The sequence below is a fragment of the Gossypium hirsutum genome, chromosome D03 (genome assembly GCF_007990345.1).
Source record: "Gossypium hirsutum isolate 1008001.06 chromosome D03, Gossypium_hirsutum_v2.1, whole genome shotgun sequence".
Lineage (NCBI taxonomy): Eukaryota > Viridiplantae > Streptophyta > Magnoliopsida > Malvales > Malvaceae > Gossypium > Gossypium hirsutum.
Window position 1 is genome coordinate 28,966,266 of NC_053439.1, and position 18,425 is coordinate 28,984,690.

The 18,425-nt window shown below is 36.8% G+C and overlaps 1 protein-coding gene across 1 annotated transcript; it reads right to left on the minus strand.

The window, feature by feature from the left end:
* Positions 1–16,070: 16,070 nt before the first annotated feature.
* On the minus strand, positions 16,071–18,130 carry LOC107950067 (uncharacterized). The gene is made up of 3 exons (XM_016884811.2): positions 17,826–18,130; positions 16,518–17,730; positions 16,071–16,175 (listed from the first exon to the last, which is right to left on the minus strand). The coding sequence occupies exons 1-3, from the start codon at positions 18,128–18,130 to the stop codon at positions 16,071–16,073; spliced, it is 1,623 nt and encodes a 540-aa protein (XP_016740300.2).
* Between the last annotated feature and the right edge of the window lie 295 nt (positions 18,131–18,425).

An 18,425-nucleotide genomic window follows, 5' to 3' on the forward strand; every position in this document is an offset into this window, starting at 1 on the left:
ACGAAAACGTGCTTGGAGCATCTCAATCATCAGCACACCATATTTAAGCCAACCATGCATGTACCTGAAAAAATTAAATTCAGCTAGTTAATCAAGCCAAGACAAATTAAATTCGGCTACATAGAATTAATTAAAACATGAACTTAATTTGTCTTAAAGTTAGACATATTTAAATAACTATTAAACAACTATTAAATATGTATTAAACTAAGACACATTAACGTTAATTAAAATTTCCAGATTATAACACATTAAACGTAACTTTAATTATTTGAGCTGAATAAGCTAATTGCATTTATTTTATTCCATCAACTAAAATTGTAAAAATTAAAATAAACTCAAAACGAGCAAAACGAGCTCATTGAGCTGGAAATGAGCTGAATTGAGCGTAACGAGCTGGAATTGAAATAATTCAACTCGTAATGGATTGCAAGAAATGCATAGGGAGCTGGTCCAAAAGTGTGCTCGGGGCGTGGCCGTATCAGGTTAACTTAACCATGAAGCTTCGACTACGCTATACCCCCGAGGAGCAAAAGTTTGTGTTGACCGAATAAGGTAAAACTGATCTTTGTTTTCCTACTTTTAAAGGTAAGACTCTTGAAATTTTTGAAATATCCTTATTCTCTTCGAGTGGTGACAAAAATCGTGTTGTTGATTTGGTTCTTTTAAATCACTTAGATCACTACTTGCTTGACTGTCCTATCATGTTTATTGATGATCTATCTATTTTGGTTGCTGATAAAAAGATTCTTGTTTTTGATCATCGTGATTTTGTTGGTGACCAAATGATTAAATGGAAATTGCAATGTCCAACCAAGCCAATTCATGAATCATGTGAATCTTTTCAATTACCTGTTTGTGATGCTGATGCGACCACGCCCCATAATGAGTTCAATTTGAGCAAGTATCCTATGGTGCTTCCTCACAGACCAATCAGGCAAGCTCGTGCTAAGCAATTCAAGGAAGTAATATCAGCTCTAGCTCAACAATTATGGGACAAAATGTCAGTTGGAAACGTTGATTCCATGTGGACCAGCTCCACGAACTTTCCACGCAATTTGCTGAAAGCCGAACTCAATTTACTTTCAGCTCAATGAGCTAAAATCAGCTCAAATTTAGTTCAATTCCATTTATGCAATTACATAGCTGCTGAAATAAATTAATATGTTAATTTATTTAGCTCAATTTATATTCGGTGTTTAATTGGTTTAAATCTGGAAAAATTTAAATAATCATATTAAATTTGTCTTTATCGCATGTTATTAAGTTGTTTTAAATCTTACAGCTTATAAATATGTCTGTGTTATTGCATGCTTTTAATTTGTCTTGTCTTAACCAAAATAATTGTGTCTTATTTTAATTAATTGTGTCCAGTGTCTAGGTTGTATTTTTTTTTTAATTATGATTAGTTGATTGAATTAAATTAAAGTTGGTTCATTTCTTTGTAGGTTGGCCGAATATGGATAGCAAGGTGCATGCACATTGGATTCAATGTATTTGGTGATACATGCATAGAATGCAATCAAAATGGTGTGCTGATGGTTGACTACCCTAGGTGTCCATTCGGCCAAAGGAGCTGTTGTTTCCTACTCCCAAGCTGCCCATTCAGCCGAACCTATTCTTTTCACATTGCTGAGCATATGTTCACACATCATGGCATTTGGTTCAAAGCTTTCACACCTTAAAAAGACAGTTCAGTAACTCTTTAATTGCTGGTCACTTTTCAGCAATAGTTGTAATTTAAATGAGCTTCTTTAAGCCTATTAGCTGAACCTAGCTGCTGCCATGCACTTTCCCAAGCTTCCAAGTTCATTGCTCATTCTAGAAGTTGACCATTGGAGCTCTCATTCAGCCGAACCTTGCTAGCTCAATTAAATGAATTTTGTTTGCTTAATTCTTAAGATTACATTTGCCTATTCGGCTAGCTTAAATCTTCCCTATAAATAGTTGTTACTTCATTTTGTAAAGAACTTTTGACCTATTGTTAATGAATTGCTGACGAATTTGTGAGACACTTTTCTCTCCAATTTCGTTCAAGACCCGTAAGACTTATCTAGCTTCTAGTGGCATCTTTCTGAGTCTTTTCTGAACTTATCACTCCCTAAAATCGAGTGTGGCGTTCACCCTTAATACCTTTGGTTCATACTTACATAAGTATCAGGTTAAGGTTCCAAATTACCATTTCAAACTCTTTCAGGTCCTATAAGTTTCGGGTCAACACTCCACTTTAGTGTTGGTTCAATCTTAACCTTTTGAGCCAATTATACCATTTCAAATCTAAACCAAAAGAAACCATTTCGTACCAAAAACCTATACCATTTCGTACCTACACCAAAAACCAATTTGTACCAAAATCAATACCATTCCATAACTAAACATAAACCGAATTAGACCAAATTTAACCAATTTCTTTCTAGTTTAACCTAAATACATTATCCATATCTGTTTTGAGCCAACTTGACTTCCTTAAACCCAAAACTTAGCTTATTTTCTTTTAAACTTTAAACCAAGACATACTTCTTCGTTTAACGATCGGGCAACTAATCAATTCGGCTTAATCTACTAAACCGAGATCGCATCAGATGCCTACGTACATCTTTTGACTCATTACTCACACTTTGATCATGACATGCAAAAACCAATTGAGTTGTTTGAATGCTTTAAAACATGTCCATATTTGTATCGAACATTTGACGAGGCATTTCCAAGTAAATCAGTTTGTTTGCATGATTGTAAACATGGTGATTTGCATCTGTCCATTCGCATGCATTATTTTTGTCTTGTTAAGATCATGCTCGGACTGTAAATTTGTTTGCATTGCTTCTTGTTAACTGATGGCTATAAATTTCAGATCACTCATTTGCCATTTGCCCCTTTCAACCAAGGCAAGCTGCACGAACGCTTGCTAGAAAACCAACGGCTCGACTTGAGGACAAGTTGTTCTGAAGAAGGGGGATGATACGAACTCGGCCAGGAACGCCCGTGGTTCAGCTCACAAAGTGATGCTCGTCATCCTTGCAAGCTCGACCCAGCTCAATGGAGCTCAATTCGGTTTAATGCTAGCTCATTGAGCTAGATTCTATTTTATTTTAATTTAATTTGATGCATTTTAGGCTGCTGGAATAAATTAAATGAGTTAGTTTAATTAGTTAGTTCAACTCAAATAATTGTTAGTATTTAATTTGTTAAAATCTGGACAAATTTAATTAAGTGTGTTAAATATGTTTTATGCATGTTATTAATACGTCTTAATTCTATTAAATATGTTGTAATTAGTACAACTTTTTAATGTGTCCTAGATTCAGACGTTTTAATTATGTCCAAAGTTTAGACAAATTTAATGAAGTCTAAATTATGTCTAAACTGAATTAATTGTACAGCCTTGTGCTTGGACGGCATTTAAGGAGGATGAGCTGCTGGTTGCCTTTTCCTAAGCAACCTATCGATTTTTGCAAAAGCAAGCATGGACAGCATTAAAAAAGCTATTGTTTTTCTCTTCTCCATGTGACCATTCGGTCAACACAATTGCCATTAATGTGCCACCTATTGAGGGAGTGTACATGCATTGGACGGCATAAATATGGCGTGTTGTTGGTTTATTTTTCCAAATACCTTTCTCATGTACAGCAAAAGGCACATGAAGTGCTACTGTTTTTCCTTCTTCCTAAAGCCGTCCATTTAGCTTTCCAACCATCATTGAAAGCTTTCACATTGCTGGAAAAATTTTGTTCACATGGATGACCATTCAATTTAGTGTTTTCACACCTGATACGGCCACACCCCGAGCACATCCCTAGACTAGTACCCTACGTGTTGCTTGTAATCCCTTGCGAGCTGGACTAATTTGCTTCAAGCTTGTTAAGTGATGCGATCCGGCTTGAGTTAATTGAGTCATTTCACGTAGTTGCCCGATCGTCGATGAGGAGTAGTTGGAGTTGTCAAAATTGGGTGATTTAAGCTAAGGGTTGTGGAAGCTTTTAAAGGGGTTCAGATGAGTGGTTTGGTGTTGGAAGGTTCGGTTTAGAATAGAAATAAGTAGGATAGAAAAGGTAATTTGATGGAGATGGAAAATAGAACTTAAACGTCAAGAAAGTTTCAATACTATAATGAGTATCGCCCCAAATCTTATATGGACCTCGACCCATTACTTAACAAAGTAAGAACCGAAGGTATATTGAAATGGATGAACGCCACACTAGGATTGGTGATAAGTTCGGAAGGAGTTCGGTTGATGCCACTAGCATGCTAGATAAGCCAAATCGAGACTCGTACAAAATTGGAGAGGAGAAAACTTCATAGGAACAATAGTTCATTCAATAAAATGTCAAAATTTCTTTTACAATGAAATTAATCAACTATTTATAGAACCAGGCATGGATAGCCGAATGGGCAACTTAATGGCTAAGAATTCAACCATGAATATGCTAGAAAATTCTAGAAAGAAATCATTAATTTGCTGTAGCTAAATTTGGCTGAATGAGCATGAATGAAACATTAAAAATTCGATTCATGCTTGGAGATGATTCATGGATTGACCGAAACATCATGTTGCTTCGCTAGATGCATTCATGCATTCTTAATCTTAAAGAGAGCTTAATTCCATGGATGTGCAGCCCCTTATTGTTCCAACATCTCCATTGCTTGAATGGAGCTTTAAAGTGCCTTGAAAACTTGATTAGCCATCTTGAAAATACATGGAACATGCCTGAAACATCCCAAGGTATGTTCTTCCATAAATTCGGTCCATGAATGTGCAAATGCATGAACATTCAGCAGCCCCCTCTTGCATGAACGTCCCAAGTACTTGTGCTCCCTTAAATGCCTTCCATTGAACCTCAATTGTGCATGCACACTCCCATACGTTGCACCAAGCCATTCATGAACCTTGCATTAAACACATCTTCACATTCAGCTCACCTACATAAACACATGAACAACATTAAATCACATAAAATTCAGCTGAACATGCATTAATATAATTTAGACACACTAATTTAACATAATAATTAACTTATGAAAAATGTAATATGATCTTAACAAGACATTAAATCTAAGACACATTAAAAACATGCAATAGACTTAGACAAATTAAAACATGCATTAAAAAAAACAAATAAAACACATTTAACATAAAAAATTAATATGTCCAGATTTTAACAAAATTTATTAACTTAAACTAATTAACTAATTTAACTTGCAGCAATTTTTTTTATTTATTCTAGCAAAATAAACACAAACTAAAGTAAGCTAAAAATGAGCTCATTGAGGTAAGAACGAGCTCATTGAGCTGAATTGAACTCAATTGAGCTGGATCGAGTTTCATTTTGCACTTGGGCCCCTAGAGTTTAGGCCACTCTTGATGACGTCGAGTTGTGTTGAAACATGATGCAACCAGGTTCGCATCATTCCCTCCCTCTTGAAGACGATTTGTCCTCAAATCGGGCCACTTGGTTGAGAAAAAATTTTCAAATTGACAAGCCCGTTTGTTCTTGATCCGAATAGATTCATTTCCAAAACTCTGAGAACCACCAATGGTTCGAGAAGAAATCGGGTTATTTTCACGCCCTCCCTCTTTAGGAGGGTACCACCTCACATCGTCACCTACAAAAGAATTAAGAAAATGAGTGACACGATGAAGGTTAAACACAAAGAAACTTTATGAGATTTTATTCACAATTTGAACAAATAAACCAATAACGAGATCAAAAATAGAAATCGGTCTTACCTTTTTCTTCGATGGAAACAAACCTAAATTACAAGACATTCGATAGCTATGCTTTTGGAAATCAACTTTCCATGGTTCGTTTCCCTTAGACAATGATATAGAATGATGTGCATCGGGGTCAAAGACAAAGTACTCTCTTGCCATTTCAATTTGATGTAACAATTTCAAGATCGGCATCATAGAAAGGAAACGATGCATTCTTAAGTCATTTTCATGCAAAACATGTTCAAACCTTTTAAACCACAACATGGAGCAATTTCCAGAATCATAAATCGAATTTTGACTTTGCAAGCCAATGATATTCACATGCTTTGTTCTCAAACAGAATAAAGATAAAACTCGGAGCAACTAGTAGGGGTCAACACATTGATTCAAAATACAAATCTGACACTCACCTTCGCTTGACGTCAACTTAGGAATACATGCTCCGGGTTTAAAAACACGGTTTTGGTCATTCTTTGTTAAAAACAGCAAAGGCTTTTTCAAACATGCAAAATTTATACAACAAGGAAGATTTGCACTAAAAACATTAGAAATTGGCAAGAATGCCTACCATTTGACGTGATCACGTCCCAAGCTCCACCAATCCCGCCTCTTGACTCCATTGAGCTCCCAAAGGGACGTATGACTCGACCTCGGTCCAAGCAACTCCAAGAAGCTATTTCAGCTTTATTTCTTAAATTTTGAAAGGAGAATTAGCTCATTGATGATGGAGAAGCTCAAGATAACTCATTGAAGAATCCATGCACCTTAGTGCAAGCTGATTTTAGCTCAATTTCAGCTCCCTTAGCTCATTTCAGCTCCAATCAGCTCACTTGAGCTCAATTCCGACCATTTGAGCTCAATTTAGCTTTTTATCAGCTAGTTAATTTTATCATTTAAATAAATTAAGTATTAGTTTTATTTTGATTAATTTACTACAGCTCATGACCGAATTCACTAGCTCAATTCAGCTCGTCGATAATTTTCAACTCTCATTGAGCTAGCCAAATTTATTGATACTTATATTTTATTTCTTAAATATATCTTAATATTATTTAATCTAAGCTGAATGTACCTTGAATCTAATTTGTTTATAGCTTTTGTAGGTACAGCCGAATTTGGACACACAATTAATGAGGATTCATGAACATTGTTGATTCATTGTACGTGTGGATGCATGAATGTCTTCCTTCAACGAATGGATGCTTTAAGGATGGTACATGTATTCTTCATTACAATGAATGGGAGTGTGCATGAATGCTCACCTACATGCATCGGTTGCTGTCCATTAAACTCCTATGCACCTATTCGACCAAAAGTCATCTTTTGGAGTGTCCATGCACACCTTGGCCGAACCTAGACAAGGCTATTGGCCTCCCATGCATTCACCAGCCACCAAGTTCTTTTCCTTAACCATAAAGCTACCCATTGATGATCCATTTAGCTGAATTTAGACAAAGCTTTAAGGGATACATTTCTAGATTAGTTTAATACATTTAAAGCTGAATTACTTAGTCTTTAAGTTTGTCCATCTTGTCCATTCGGTGATCATATGAAAACTATAAATAGTTTATTTCTTTTTGTAACAAGGTCAGACATTTCTGATTATTAAAAAAAACTTTATTATGAGGTTACCTCCTTTCTTATTTCGTTTGAGTCTCGTTCTCACTTATCTAGCTAGCTAGTGGTGTCAACCCGACTCTTTGAACTTATCACCATTCTGGTGCGGCGTTCATCCATCTTTTTATACCTTTGGTTCTTACCTCAATATGGTAATGGGTCAAGGTCCATCTTCGATATTCCATTAACCCACCTTAAGAAATATAAGTCCCGGGACAATACTCCATATAGTATTGAATCGATCTTGACGCTTGAGTTCATATTTCCATTCCATTTTAATCTATAAACCTACAAGCTATTTCTTTTTGTTAAAACCGAACCTATCCATTCCCAAAAGCTATCTTTTGAAACCAATTTATCTACTTCCGTTTATACATCTCCATAATTCTATCCTCATACAACATCGAACGAAAACTTCTCGTCGACGATCGGGCAAACAAGTGAATCGACTCAATCAACCGAGCCAGATCACGTCAACCCGTTTGCGCCCCTTGTTTTCTCTGTTGGTGTTGGTATCATTTGTTTTGGCTATTCGTTGCCTAGCCTTTTCGTGTAAGGATTTCAGCAACTTAGCTTTCTGTTCGCCATCTAAATTAACAATGTGTTCAAGTGGTAATGGCGCAAGATCAAGTACTGTTAGTGGGTTAAAACCATAAACAAGTTCAAATGGAGAATAGCTAGTTGTAGAATGAATAGATCTATTATATGTAAAGTCAACAAATGGTAGGCATTCTTCCCAATTTCTAATGTTCTTTCCCACAACAGATCGTAACAAGGTTCCTAAGATTCGATTAACTACTTCAGTTTGGCTATCAGTTTGGGGTGACATGTAGTAGAATAAAGTAATTTCGTACCAAGCTTTCCCCACAATACTTTCCAAAATTGGCTAAGGAATTTGACATCTCTGTCAGAAATAATTGTTTTAGGGATGCCATGAAGTCTTACCACCTCCTTAAAGAATAAGTCTGTCACATGTGTAGCATCATCTGTTTTGTGACAAGGAATAAAATGTGCCATCTTTGAAAACCTATCAACAACAACAAATATACTATCACTTCCTTTCTTAGTTCGAGGCAAACCTAGAATAAAATCCATGGGTAAGTCTATCCAAGGTGAAGTAGGAATCGGTAAAGGAGTGTAAAGGCCATGAGGCATTACCTTAGATTTTGCTTGTTTACATGTAATGCACTTGAAACATACCTTTTCAACATCCTTCTTCATATGTGGCCAATGGAAGTGTTCTTGCAAGATGTCTAGTGTTTTGGCCACTCCAAAATGTCCCATTAAACCTCCACTATGGGCTTCATGAATCAATAAGTCTCTCATGGAACACTTTGGTATGCATAACATGTTTATACAAAAAAGAAAGCCATCTACAAGATAAAACTTTTCAAAAGCAGTATGTCCACAATTCTTATAGATATGGCTGAAATCAGCATCATCATCATATAACTCCTTAATATGTTCAAACCCTAAGACTTTAGCATTAAATGTAGTTATTAAAGCATATCATCTAAACAAAGCATCTGCAACTACATTATCTTTACCTGTTTTATATTTTATCATATAAGGGAATGTTTCAATGAATTCTACCCATCGGGCGTGCCGTTTACTCAACTTATCTTGTCCCTTTAGCCATTTAAGGGATTCATGTTCTGTATGTATGACAAACTCATTAGGCATCAAATAATGTTGCCATACTTGAAGTGCACGAACCAATGCCAATAGTTCTTTGTCATAAGTTGAGTAGTTTAATTGTGCACCATTCAATTGCTCACTAAAATAAGCAATTGGTTGCTTATCTTGCATTAAAATGGTGCCAATTCCAATTCCTGAAGCATCACACTCAAGTTCAAAAGTATTAGAAAAATCAGGTAATTTAAGAAGAGGAGCAGAACAAAACTTAGCTTTTGGGGTCTGAAAAGCCTTTTCTTGGGTTTCACCCCATTTGAAACCCATTGATTTCTTTAACACCTCTGTTAATAGGGCAGCAATAGTAGAGAAATCTTTCACAAATCATCTATAAAAACTAGCTAAACCATGGAAAGATCTCACCTCAGTTACCGATTTAGGAGTCGGCCACTCCTTAATTGCCTTGACTTTGTCCTCATCGACATGAATACCTTGAGCACTAACTATGAAACCTAAGAATATTAGTTTATCACAACAGAATGTGCATTTATCAAGGTTGGCAAATAATCTTTCAGCTCGCAGAATATCCAAAACGATTTTAACATGGAAAACATGATCATCTAATGTCTTGGAGTAAATTAAAATATCATTAAATTAAACTACTACAAATTTGTCTTAAAACGTGATTCATTAATCTCATAAATGTACTAGGTGCATTAATAAGATTGAAAGGCATAACTAACCATTCATACAATACAAATTTTGTTTTAAAGGTTGTTTTCCATTCATCCCCTTCCCTCATTCGAATTTGATGATAACTGCTTTTTAAATTAATTTTAGTAAATATGATTGAGCCATGTAATTCATCAAGCATATCATCAAGTCTAGGAATTGAATGTCGATACTTCACCGTTATTTTGTTGATTGGGCGGCAATCAACACACATTCGATACGTACCATCTTTCTTTGGTACCAATAAGACAGGAACGGCACAAGGGCTTAGGCTTTCACGAATGTACCCTTTGTCTAATAATTCCTCAACTTGGCTTTGCAATTCCTTTGTCTCCTCAGGATTACATCTATAGGCTGGTCGATTTGGTATTGAAGCTCTGGGTACTAAATCAATTTGATGTTCTATCCCTCGTAAAGGTGGTAAACCTTTAGGGGCCTCGCTAAAAACAACCTCATAACACTGTAAAAGAGACTGAAACACACTAGGCAAATTTTCGTTAATGTTAGATAAAGATAAATAATTTTGCCTAAACGTCACAAGGATACAAGGCTGTTTATTGAGTAGGGCTCTCCTCACATCCTTTTTTGTTGCCAAAAATTTTTTTCTCTCATTTTACCACTTGTGGATTCACTCACCTTTCGGCTTTTTAAATTTTGACTTTTTTCACTACTAGCCTCTTTTCTCTCTATCTTTTGTACTTGTCCTTTCTCGCTTACCCCCTCAAAAAATTTCATCATCTTCAATTGATCTTTAAATACATCAGTGGGATTTAAAGGAGCAAAAGTGAATTTTCTACCTTTAAACACAAGGGAGTATCGATTAAGCTTACCTTGGTGTGTAACATCACGGTCAAATTGCCCAGGTCGTCCAAGGAGCAAGTGTGCCGCATGCATTGGGACCACATCACACCATACTTCATCCTCATAATTCCCGAGCTTAAAAGTGACCAGGGACTGCTTCGTAACTTTAACTTTGGAGCATTCATTAAGCCACTGAAGGTGATAGGCTTAGGGTTTTTGGTACAAGGCAACTTTAAAGAATCCACCAAATAACTACTCACTACATTTGGGCAACTCCGACTATCAATAATGAGTGAACATAAGTTACCTTTAATAAAACACCGAGAATGGAAAAATTGGTCCTTTGGTTATCATCATCTTTCATCTGAATGTTAATGGTTCGGCGAACTACAAGGCATTGAAAATCAGCAAAGTCCCTTTCTTTTGGTGGTTCAACCAACTTTTCGCCATTATCACTATCATCCACAAGTTCTGGCATATCTGGATCTGTTTTATCAGAGTTAGAAGTGTACTCACCATTATCTTTCAGAAGAAGTAATCTCGTGTTAGGGCATTCCCTACTATAATGACCACGCCCTTTGCACTTAAAGCGTTCAATCTTACGAGTCTTCTTCACACTCGAATCACCTAAATTGGGCTGCTTAGAAGGTGTTTGCATTTTAACAGGAGCCCCTTTTTTTCCAATCTGATTGCTTACTCCCATTACTCAAAGAAGACTTATTAGTAACAAAAGGGGATTTTGAAATTTTAAAATCGGAATTGGAATTGTTACCTCGGTAATATTGTGAAGTAGAGATGGAACCAAACCTTTGTTCCTTTAATTGTTGCTCGATCTCAATGGCTTTGTGAACTGCTTCTTCTAAATCAATATAAGTTTGTAGCTCAATGTATTAGTTATCGGCCTGTTCAAACCATCAATAAATCGAACCATAGTTGTTTCCTCATCCTCCTCCACATTAGCTCTCTGAACGAGCATTTCCATCTCCTTAAAATATTCATCCACCATCCTACTACCTTGAACAAGTCTTCTAAGCTTTATTTTAATCTCTCTATAGTAGTGAAGTGGAATAAATCTTTTACGCATAATCTATTTCAACTCATCCCATATCGAAATCTCACCTTCATAATTACAATGACGATTTACCCCAAGTTGAGTCCACCAACTTAATGCATAATCTGAAAATTCTAGCGTTGCTAACGCTACCTTTTCATCATCCGGACATTTATAATTTCGAAACATAAGTTCAATCTTAGATTCTCATTCACAATAAGCTTCTGGATCATTCTTACCATGAAATTGGGGAATTGTGAACTTCGGTTTTGCCAAAGAGGGTTGCCCACGATCAGGAAAATTAGATTCAGTTCTAGGGACACGTCGAGGACCTCGCCAATGAGCAGGAGGCTGGTTATCCATATCTTCTTTAATTGGATCTCGATATTGAGGCTCTTGATTCAATCGTACTTCATTTAAAGTAGCACTCAAAGTTCTGAGTAAGGCAGCCTATTCGTCTAACTGTTGTTGGAATTTTGTAAATTTGTCGTAGACATCATTATGATCATTATCACCTTGACCAACCTTAGACATTTTCAAAAACCTGCAAAAAAAACATTCAACACTCAAAAAGAAAAGTTAGCAAACCTCACCATTAATCACTCAAAAAGAAAAAATCATATTCTCAATGAGGTAGAATTCAATCTTGTGAGTTCTTTAGTAGAGTCTATATCAACCAATTAAAAAGTGTATGAACCGAACTACCAAAGAATCCTAATTTGCACTAGGATGCCAAAAAACTGACGTGACACCAACTGATTTGTGTCGCACCGAGGAAGAATTGTGCACACTTTAAAAATCCTACTAACACAAGAAACAATAAGGTGTTAGATATTGTAAAGGGAGAATAAAGGCAAACAAATGAAAACCTACAGCTAAGAATCAATAAAAATTGCTCAAACCAAAAAACCCGAAAAACTACGGAGTAACTTGACAACTTCGTTCGAGGTGTTCCCGATCTCCAAAAAACATGAAATTAAATATGGAATGTCCTTAAATATTGAATTTTTTATCTGGAAATTTTGGGCACCAAACTCAACTCGCTGAATCTTTTTTAAAATTTTTATTGGATTTTGTATTTTTCAATTTTTTTGACTTTTTTGACTGAATTTTTTTGTGGGAAATATTTTTTATATTCAATCACAGTGCCACAAATATGTATGTGAAATTTTAGATCAATCAGACAACATTTACCCACTCAAATGAATTTGTTTTGAAAAATTTTTCTGGGTAAAACTACTGTTTGTAGTTTAAAAAATAGAGATCAGTTTAGAAATCAACCAAGAACACCCAAAACACCCAAAATGTGATACCAAATGATAGAGGGTTGCGCGCGGACCAAGATCGAGTTGTCAAGTCACGGGAAAATTCTTACGAGGCTCTAGACGATCGGATCTGAAAACGAAACAGAAAATAAGATTAGATTCGATTAGATCTGAATAGATAGTATCCAAAACAATAAAGAACAGCCAACAAACTAACGCCCTTAAGAATAACAAATCTTGGATGTCAAGAATACGAATTGGTAATCGAATTAAACCCCAATCTGCCGAATCTAAAAAGAACAATCACAAACAGTAAGTTAATTTTAAAAGTCCAGCAAATTGATGGAATAAAAGATAGGGTATGGACGGTAAGAACAAAAGAAAGATTTAAGAATCAAAAACGGTTCTTGGAGCCCAAGGAGATGTCAATTTTCCCAAATTGAAACAGTAAATTAATTTCCCCCAAAATTCCAGCAACCGAATTCAACTAGATTTGAAAAGGAGAAATCGGCAAGAACAATGGAATTTAGGGATCTTGAACGATCTTTGCTGCCAAGAACAAAGGGGGTCGATCCTATTTTGAATGATGAAGAGATCTTGGAGTTTAGGAAAGCCTGAAACGCAACAAGAACAGCAAACAAGTTAGTTAATAAAAATCGACACAAGCAGAATTTAAAAGATAGGATGAACAGCAAGAAATAAATATAAAGTCCTAAGAAGCCTTGAAATCCCGAAAGATTTCACAGCTCCCTTCAAACAACTCTAATCTCCCCTCCAATGAAGATCAATGGTAAGAAGAAGGCTGAAGATGGCTCCCACAATAAAAAAGATTGTTAAAACAACTTCTAAAGAAAACTCAAGAGGAAATTCTTAGAGAACTCAAAGAGAATTTTCACTCAAAGCAAATCTGAAATTTTCAAAGTGTTTCTAATGTGTTTAAAAGGGTGGCCGGCCATTCCTATTTATAGGCCTTAATATTTTCCTAATCCTATTAGAAAACTAAAACTAAAAAAACTCCTAATTAAATATTAAAGAGAAATTCGGTCAAGGGCCTTAAATTGGGCCTCTTGGACTGAACAATTACATAACAATTAATTTAGAAAGTCTAAAATTGAAACTAATAATTAAATTTTTACAAATTGGGCCACTTTAACGATTTGGCCTAATTTTAAACTAAGTATGATTTTGACTTCTTGGTTGGGCTTGGAATCGTCTTATTGGGCCTTGCCTTCAAGAACTTGGGCTTGTAGTCCATCTCCTCCGAAATTGGTTCGTTGATGCTCGTAACAGAAATCCAATGCGCCTTGGCTGCAAGATTCGGTTTCTTGGACCAAGATTTCCAAGATTTGAAATCTTGATTTTCTTGATTCTTGAAACCGCTCCAAACAGCAAGATTGGACCAAGATTCGATTTCTTGAAGAAAGTGAATCTTGATTTTCTTTTTCTTTCGTGTATGCATCTAAGGCCTTGCTAACAAATTCTTGAATGGTCCCATTTAGTTTGGAACGCATTTTTTGGGCCTTTGACCTCGTTATTCGGCCTTGTGGTAATTTGAGCCCATCACGTTCTTGAGCTTGGGTTGGGCCTTTGTGACTCGTACCAAAGTTAATTTTCCCAAAACAACAAATCAAACTCCAAATCCCAACAAACCGAATTTAATAAGAATTGGAAGGAATAATCGACAAGATCAATGGAAACGATGAGTTGATGCTCGATTCTTGCTACCAAGAAGGGTGCCGATCAGTTTCTTTAACGTTGAAGAAGCTGAAACAGCAAGAACTTAAGTTAGGATATGAAACGGCACAAAATAAAGATAAAGTCCTAAGAAGCCTTGAAATCCCGAAAGATTCCACAACTCCCTTCAAACGACTCTAATCTCCCCTCCAATGAAGATCAATGGCAAGAAGAAGGCTGAAGATGGTTCCCACAATCAAAAAGATTGTTAAAACTACTTCTAAAGAAAACTCAAGAGAAAATTCTTGGAGAACTCAAAGAGAATTTTCACTCAAAACAAATCTGAAATTTTTTTATGTAATTGTAATGTGTGTAACAAGGGTGGCCGGCCATGCCTATAAATAGGCCTTATAATTATTTCCTAATCTCATTAGGAAAACTTTAAAAAAAACCTAATTAACAAATTTAGGAGGGAAATTCGGCCAAGTTATTTTAATGGGCTACTTGGGCCGAATTTTTACATATAATACTCCTAAATTCTAAATTTTAAATTAAGCAATTAAAATTTTTACAAATTGGGCCACTTTAACAATTTGGCCTGATTTTCAACTAAGTATGGTTTGACTTCTTGGTTGGGCTTGGAATCCTCTTATTGAGCCTTCCCTTCAAGAACTTGGGCTTGTAGTCCATCTTCTATCGAAATTGGTTCATTGATGCTCGTAACGGAGATCCAATGCGCTTTGGCTGTAAGATTCGGTTTCTTGGACCAAGATTTCCAAGATTTAAAATCTTGATTTTCTTGATACTTGAAATCGTTCCAAACAGCAAGATTGGGCCAAGATTCGGTTTCTTGATTTTCTTGAAAACAAGAAAGTGAATCTTGATTTTCTCTTTCTTTCGTGTACGCATCTAAGGCCTTGCTAACAAATTCCTGAATGGTCTCATTTAGTTTGGAACGCATTTGTCGGGCCTTTGACCTTGTTATTGGGCCTTGTGGTAATATGAGCCCATCACGTTCTTGAGCTTGGGTTGGGCCTTTGTGACTCGTATCAAAGGCCCTCCAAGCTGACCATGAAACCTAAAAAAATCACTTTGTCACAACAAAATGTACACTTTTAAGGTTAGCATACAAGGTTTCCTTCCTAAGAACTTCCAAAATAGATCGAAGGTGCATCACATGCTCATCCAATGATTTACTATATATGAGAATATCATCAAAGTACACAATGCAAAACTTATCAATGAAATTTTTAGCAAAACATAATTCATAAGCCTCATAAAAGTACTAGGAGCGTTGGTTAAGCAGAATGGCATGAGGTCAATTTGAGGTCAATTTTTTAGAAGAATTTGGCACCACTTAACTCATCAAGCATGTCATCTAAGCGCGGTATAGGATGCCTATACTTAATGGTCATTTTGTTTACAGCATGGTAATCAACGCACATGCGCCAAGTTCTGTCCTTCTTTGGTACCTACAAAACTGGTACGGCCAAGGGCTAAGGCTCTCTCGAATATAGCCCTTTTCCATGAGTTCATTGACTTAACATTGTAGCTCTTTGGTTTCTTCGGGATTGGTTCAGTATGCTGGTCAGTTCGAAATAACGGCTCTAGGCACAAAGTCGATTTGGTACTCAATCCCAAGAAGGGGTGGCAAACCACTAGGCACATCATCTGGAAAGACGTCCTGGAAATCCTACAAAAGAGAAACAACAGAAGAAGGGGGATTTCTGATTAAGTCATTAGTATTAAACAAGTTTTCCTTATACATAAGTACAAGGATTGGTTGCCTCGCCAAGAATGCCTTTCGAACATCACTTTCTTTTGCAAATACATTCAGTTTTTCACTCACTTTTTCTTTTTCATCTTTCTCTTTTCTCACTTTCTTTTCACTCTCTTTTTTCAGATTTTCTTTCTTTTTCTCATTTTTCTTTTCTTTATTTTCACTCTTTTCTTTTTCTCTCATTTGATCTACGGAATTTTTCAAATTGATTTAATCCTCATAAACTTGCTTTGGCGTCAACGGAGCTAGTGTTACATTCCTTCCCATGTGTTTGAATGCATAACGGTTGGAATAGCCATCATGAATAACTCGACGATCAAATTGCCACGGGCGGCCAAGTAACAAATGACCCGCATGCATTGGAACAACATCGCAAAGCATTTCATCGGAATATTTTCCTATGGAGAATGAAACACGTACTTGCCTCATCACCTTTAACTCTCCTCCATCATTGAGCCATTGAAGTTTGTACGGATTTGGATGCTTAGTGGTCGGTAGATTTAGTTTGTCCACCATAAGAGTGCTCGCGACATTCGTACAACTTCCTCCATCGATGATGACGCTACAAAGTTTTCCTTGTACTTGACAACAAGTATGGAAGATGTTCTCTCGTTGTTGTTCATCTTCGACACTTTGAATACTTAGACTCCATTTAACTACAAGGAGTTCTCCATCAAGGGCATGTTTGACTTCGTCTTCGTTGTCAAAAACGATTTCGGGCTCATCTTTAAGTTCTTCTTCCTCCGATTCGATTTCTCCATTCGCACGAACCACAATATTGTTACGGTTGGGACATTGGCACTTAAAACATTTAATATCCCTTGTTCGATTGGCAAATGAATCGGTGGCCTTGCCTTTGCTCGTGTCGCCCATAGGTTTATTTGTTTTGGCAGGCACTATGGGCTCCTTGGCATGACTTGGTGGATTATTTTTACTCATTCTTTGCCCCCATCTCGTTGTGCTTGTGGTGGGATAACTTCGAATGGTGCCCTTTCGCTTGAGTTGCCTCTCCACCTTAATAGCCATATGTACCATGTCCATGATCTCGATATAATGTTGTAATTCCACAACATTGGCGATGTCTCGATTGAGACCAGCAAGGAAACGCGCCATCGTTGCTTCACAATCTTCTTGGACATCAGCACGAATCATTGCAATCTCCATTTCTTTGAAATAATATTCAACACTCCTTGAACCTTGAGTGAGATTTTGGAGTTTTTGATAAAGTTCTCGGTGATAGTAGGATGGAATAAATCGAAGTCGTATCACAACCTTCATTTTAGCCCAAGTGGATATTGGTCGTTCTCTATTCCTTCTCCGGCTCGTGGTAAGTTGGTCCGACCAAATCATGGCGTAGTCGGAGAACTCTATGGCTGCCAACTTGACCTTCTTGATCTCGGAATAATTGTGACAATCAAAGACCAATTCAATCTTCTTTTCCCATTCCAAGTAGGCTTCCGGATCAGATCTTCCTTGGAACGATGGAATAGAAAGCTTTATGTTCTTCAGGTCGTCATCCACACGTCCTTGATCCTGATTGCCTCGATTCTTAGACCTTTTCACCTTTCGCTTTGGTTTGATCCTGGATCACTTTCGGCTCCACTCGGATCATAAAGATCGTCTTGATTGATTTTCGGTTGGCCTCGTTCTCTTTGTGGCCCTTGAGGTGTACGTTCTCGTTGAGTCCTCTCCTCAACTCGATCCAAATGTTTGTTGATGGATTCCAACTCATCTCGGAGCATGCATTGAAATTCTCGCAACATGGCTTGTTGACCCAAATCCGGCACCCTACCTGCTCCAGGCGCAATGTTTCGGATTGGTTGTCTTCCACCTCCTTCCGCCCTGTTTTGTTCAGGACTTTGAGACATAAAAAATAAAAACCTCACAACAAAAACCTCACAAATCTCTCGAAAAGAAAAGTTGGTGTCACTCACACTTGTGTTTGCCCTCGTTTTCGGCTTTTACCTCCATTGTAATGCGCTCACACACTCGTGCCTTTTTCCACTCAATTTCCTCCCGTGATTTCGTAAGCGACTCGTTGTGACTTATCTTAGTCCACAGGGTCGGCTTCAAAGGGGTGTTACAAGGGATTAATGTTACGTTATAGGTTGGCTAAAGAAATAAGGAGGGTTCGTAGAAAGTGTGGCGAGATAGGAAAGAAGG

What these genes read in the sequence shown, in the direction of transcription:
- LOC107950067 (XM_016884811.2), bottom strand. Translation starts at nt 18,130, where the DNA reads ATGTCTCAAAGTCCTGAACAAAACAGGGCGGAAGGAGGTGGAAGACAA. An exon ending in GGATCAAACCAAAGCGAAAG is followed by an intron (nt 17,731 to 17,825) that starts GTGAAAAGGTCT and finishes GTTCCAAGGAAG; the next exon opens with ATCTGATCCGGAAGCCTACT. An exon ending in TCAAACACATGGGAAGGAAT is followed by an intron (nt 16,176 to 16,517) that starts GTAACACTAGCT and finishes TCTCTTTTGTAG; the next exon opens with GATTTCCAGGACGTCTTTCC.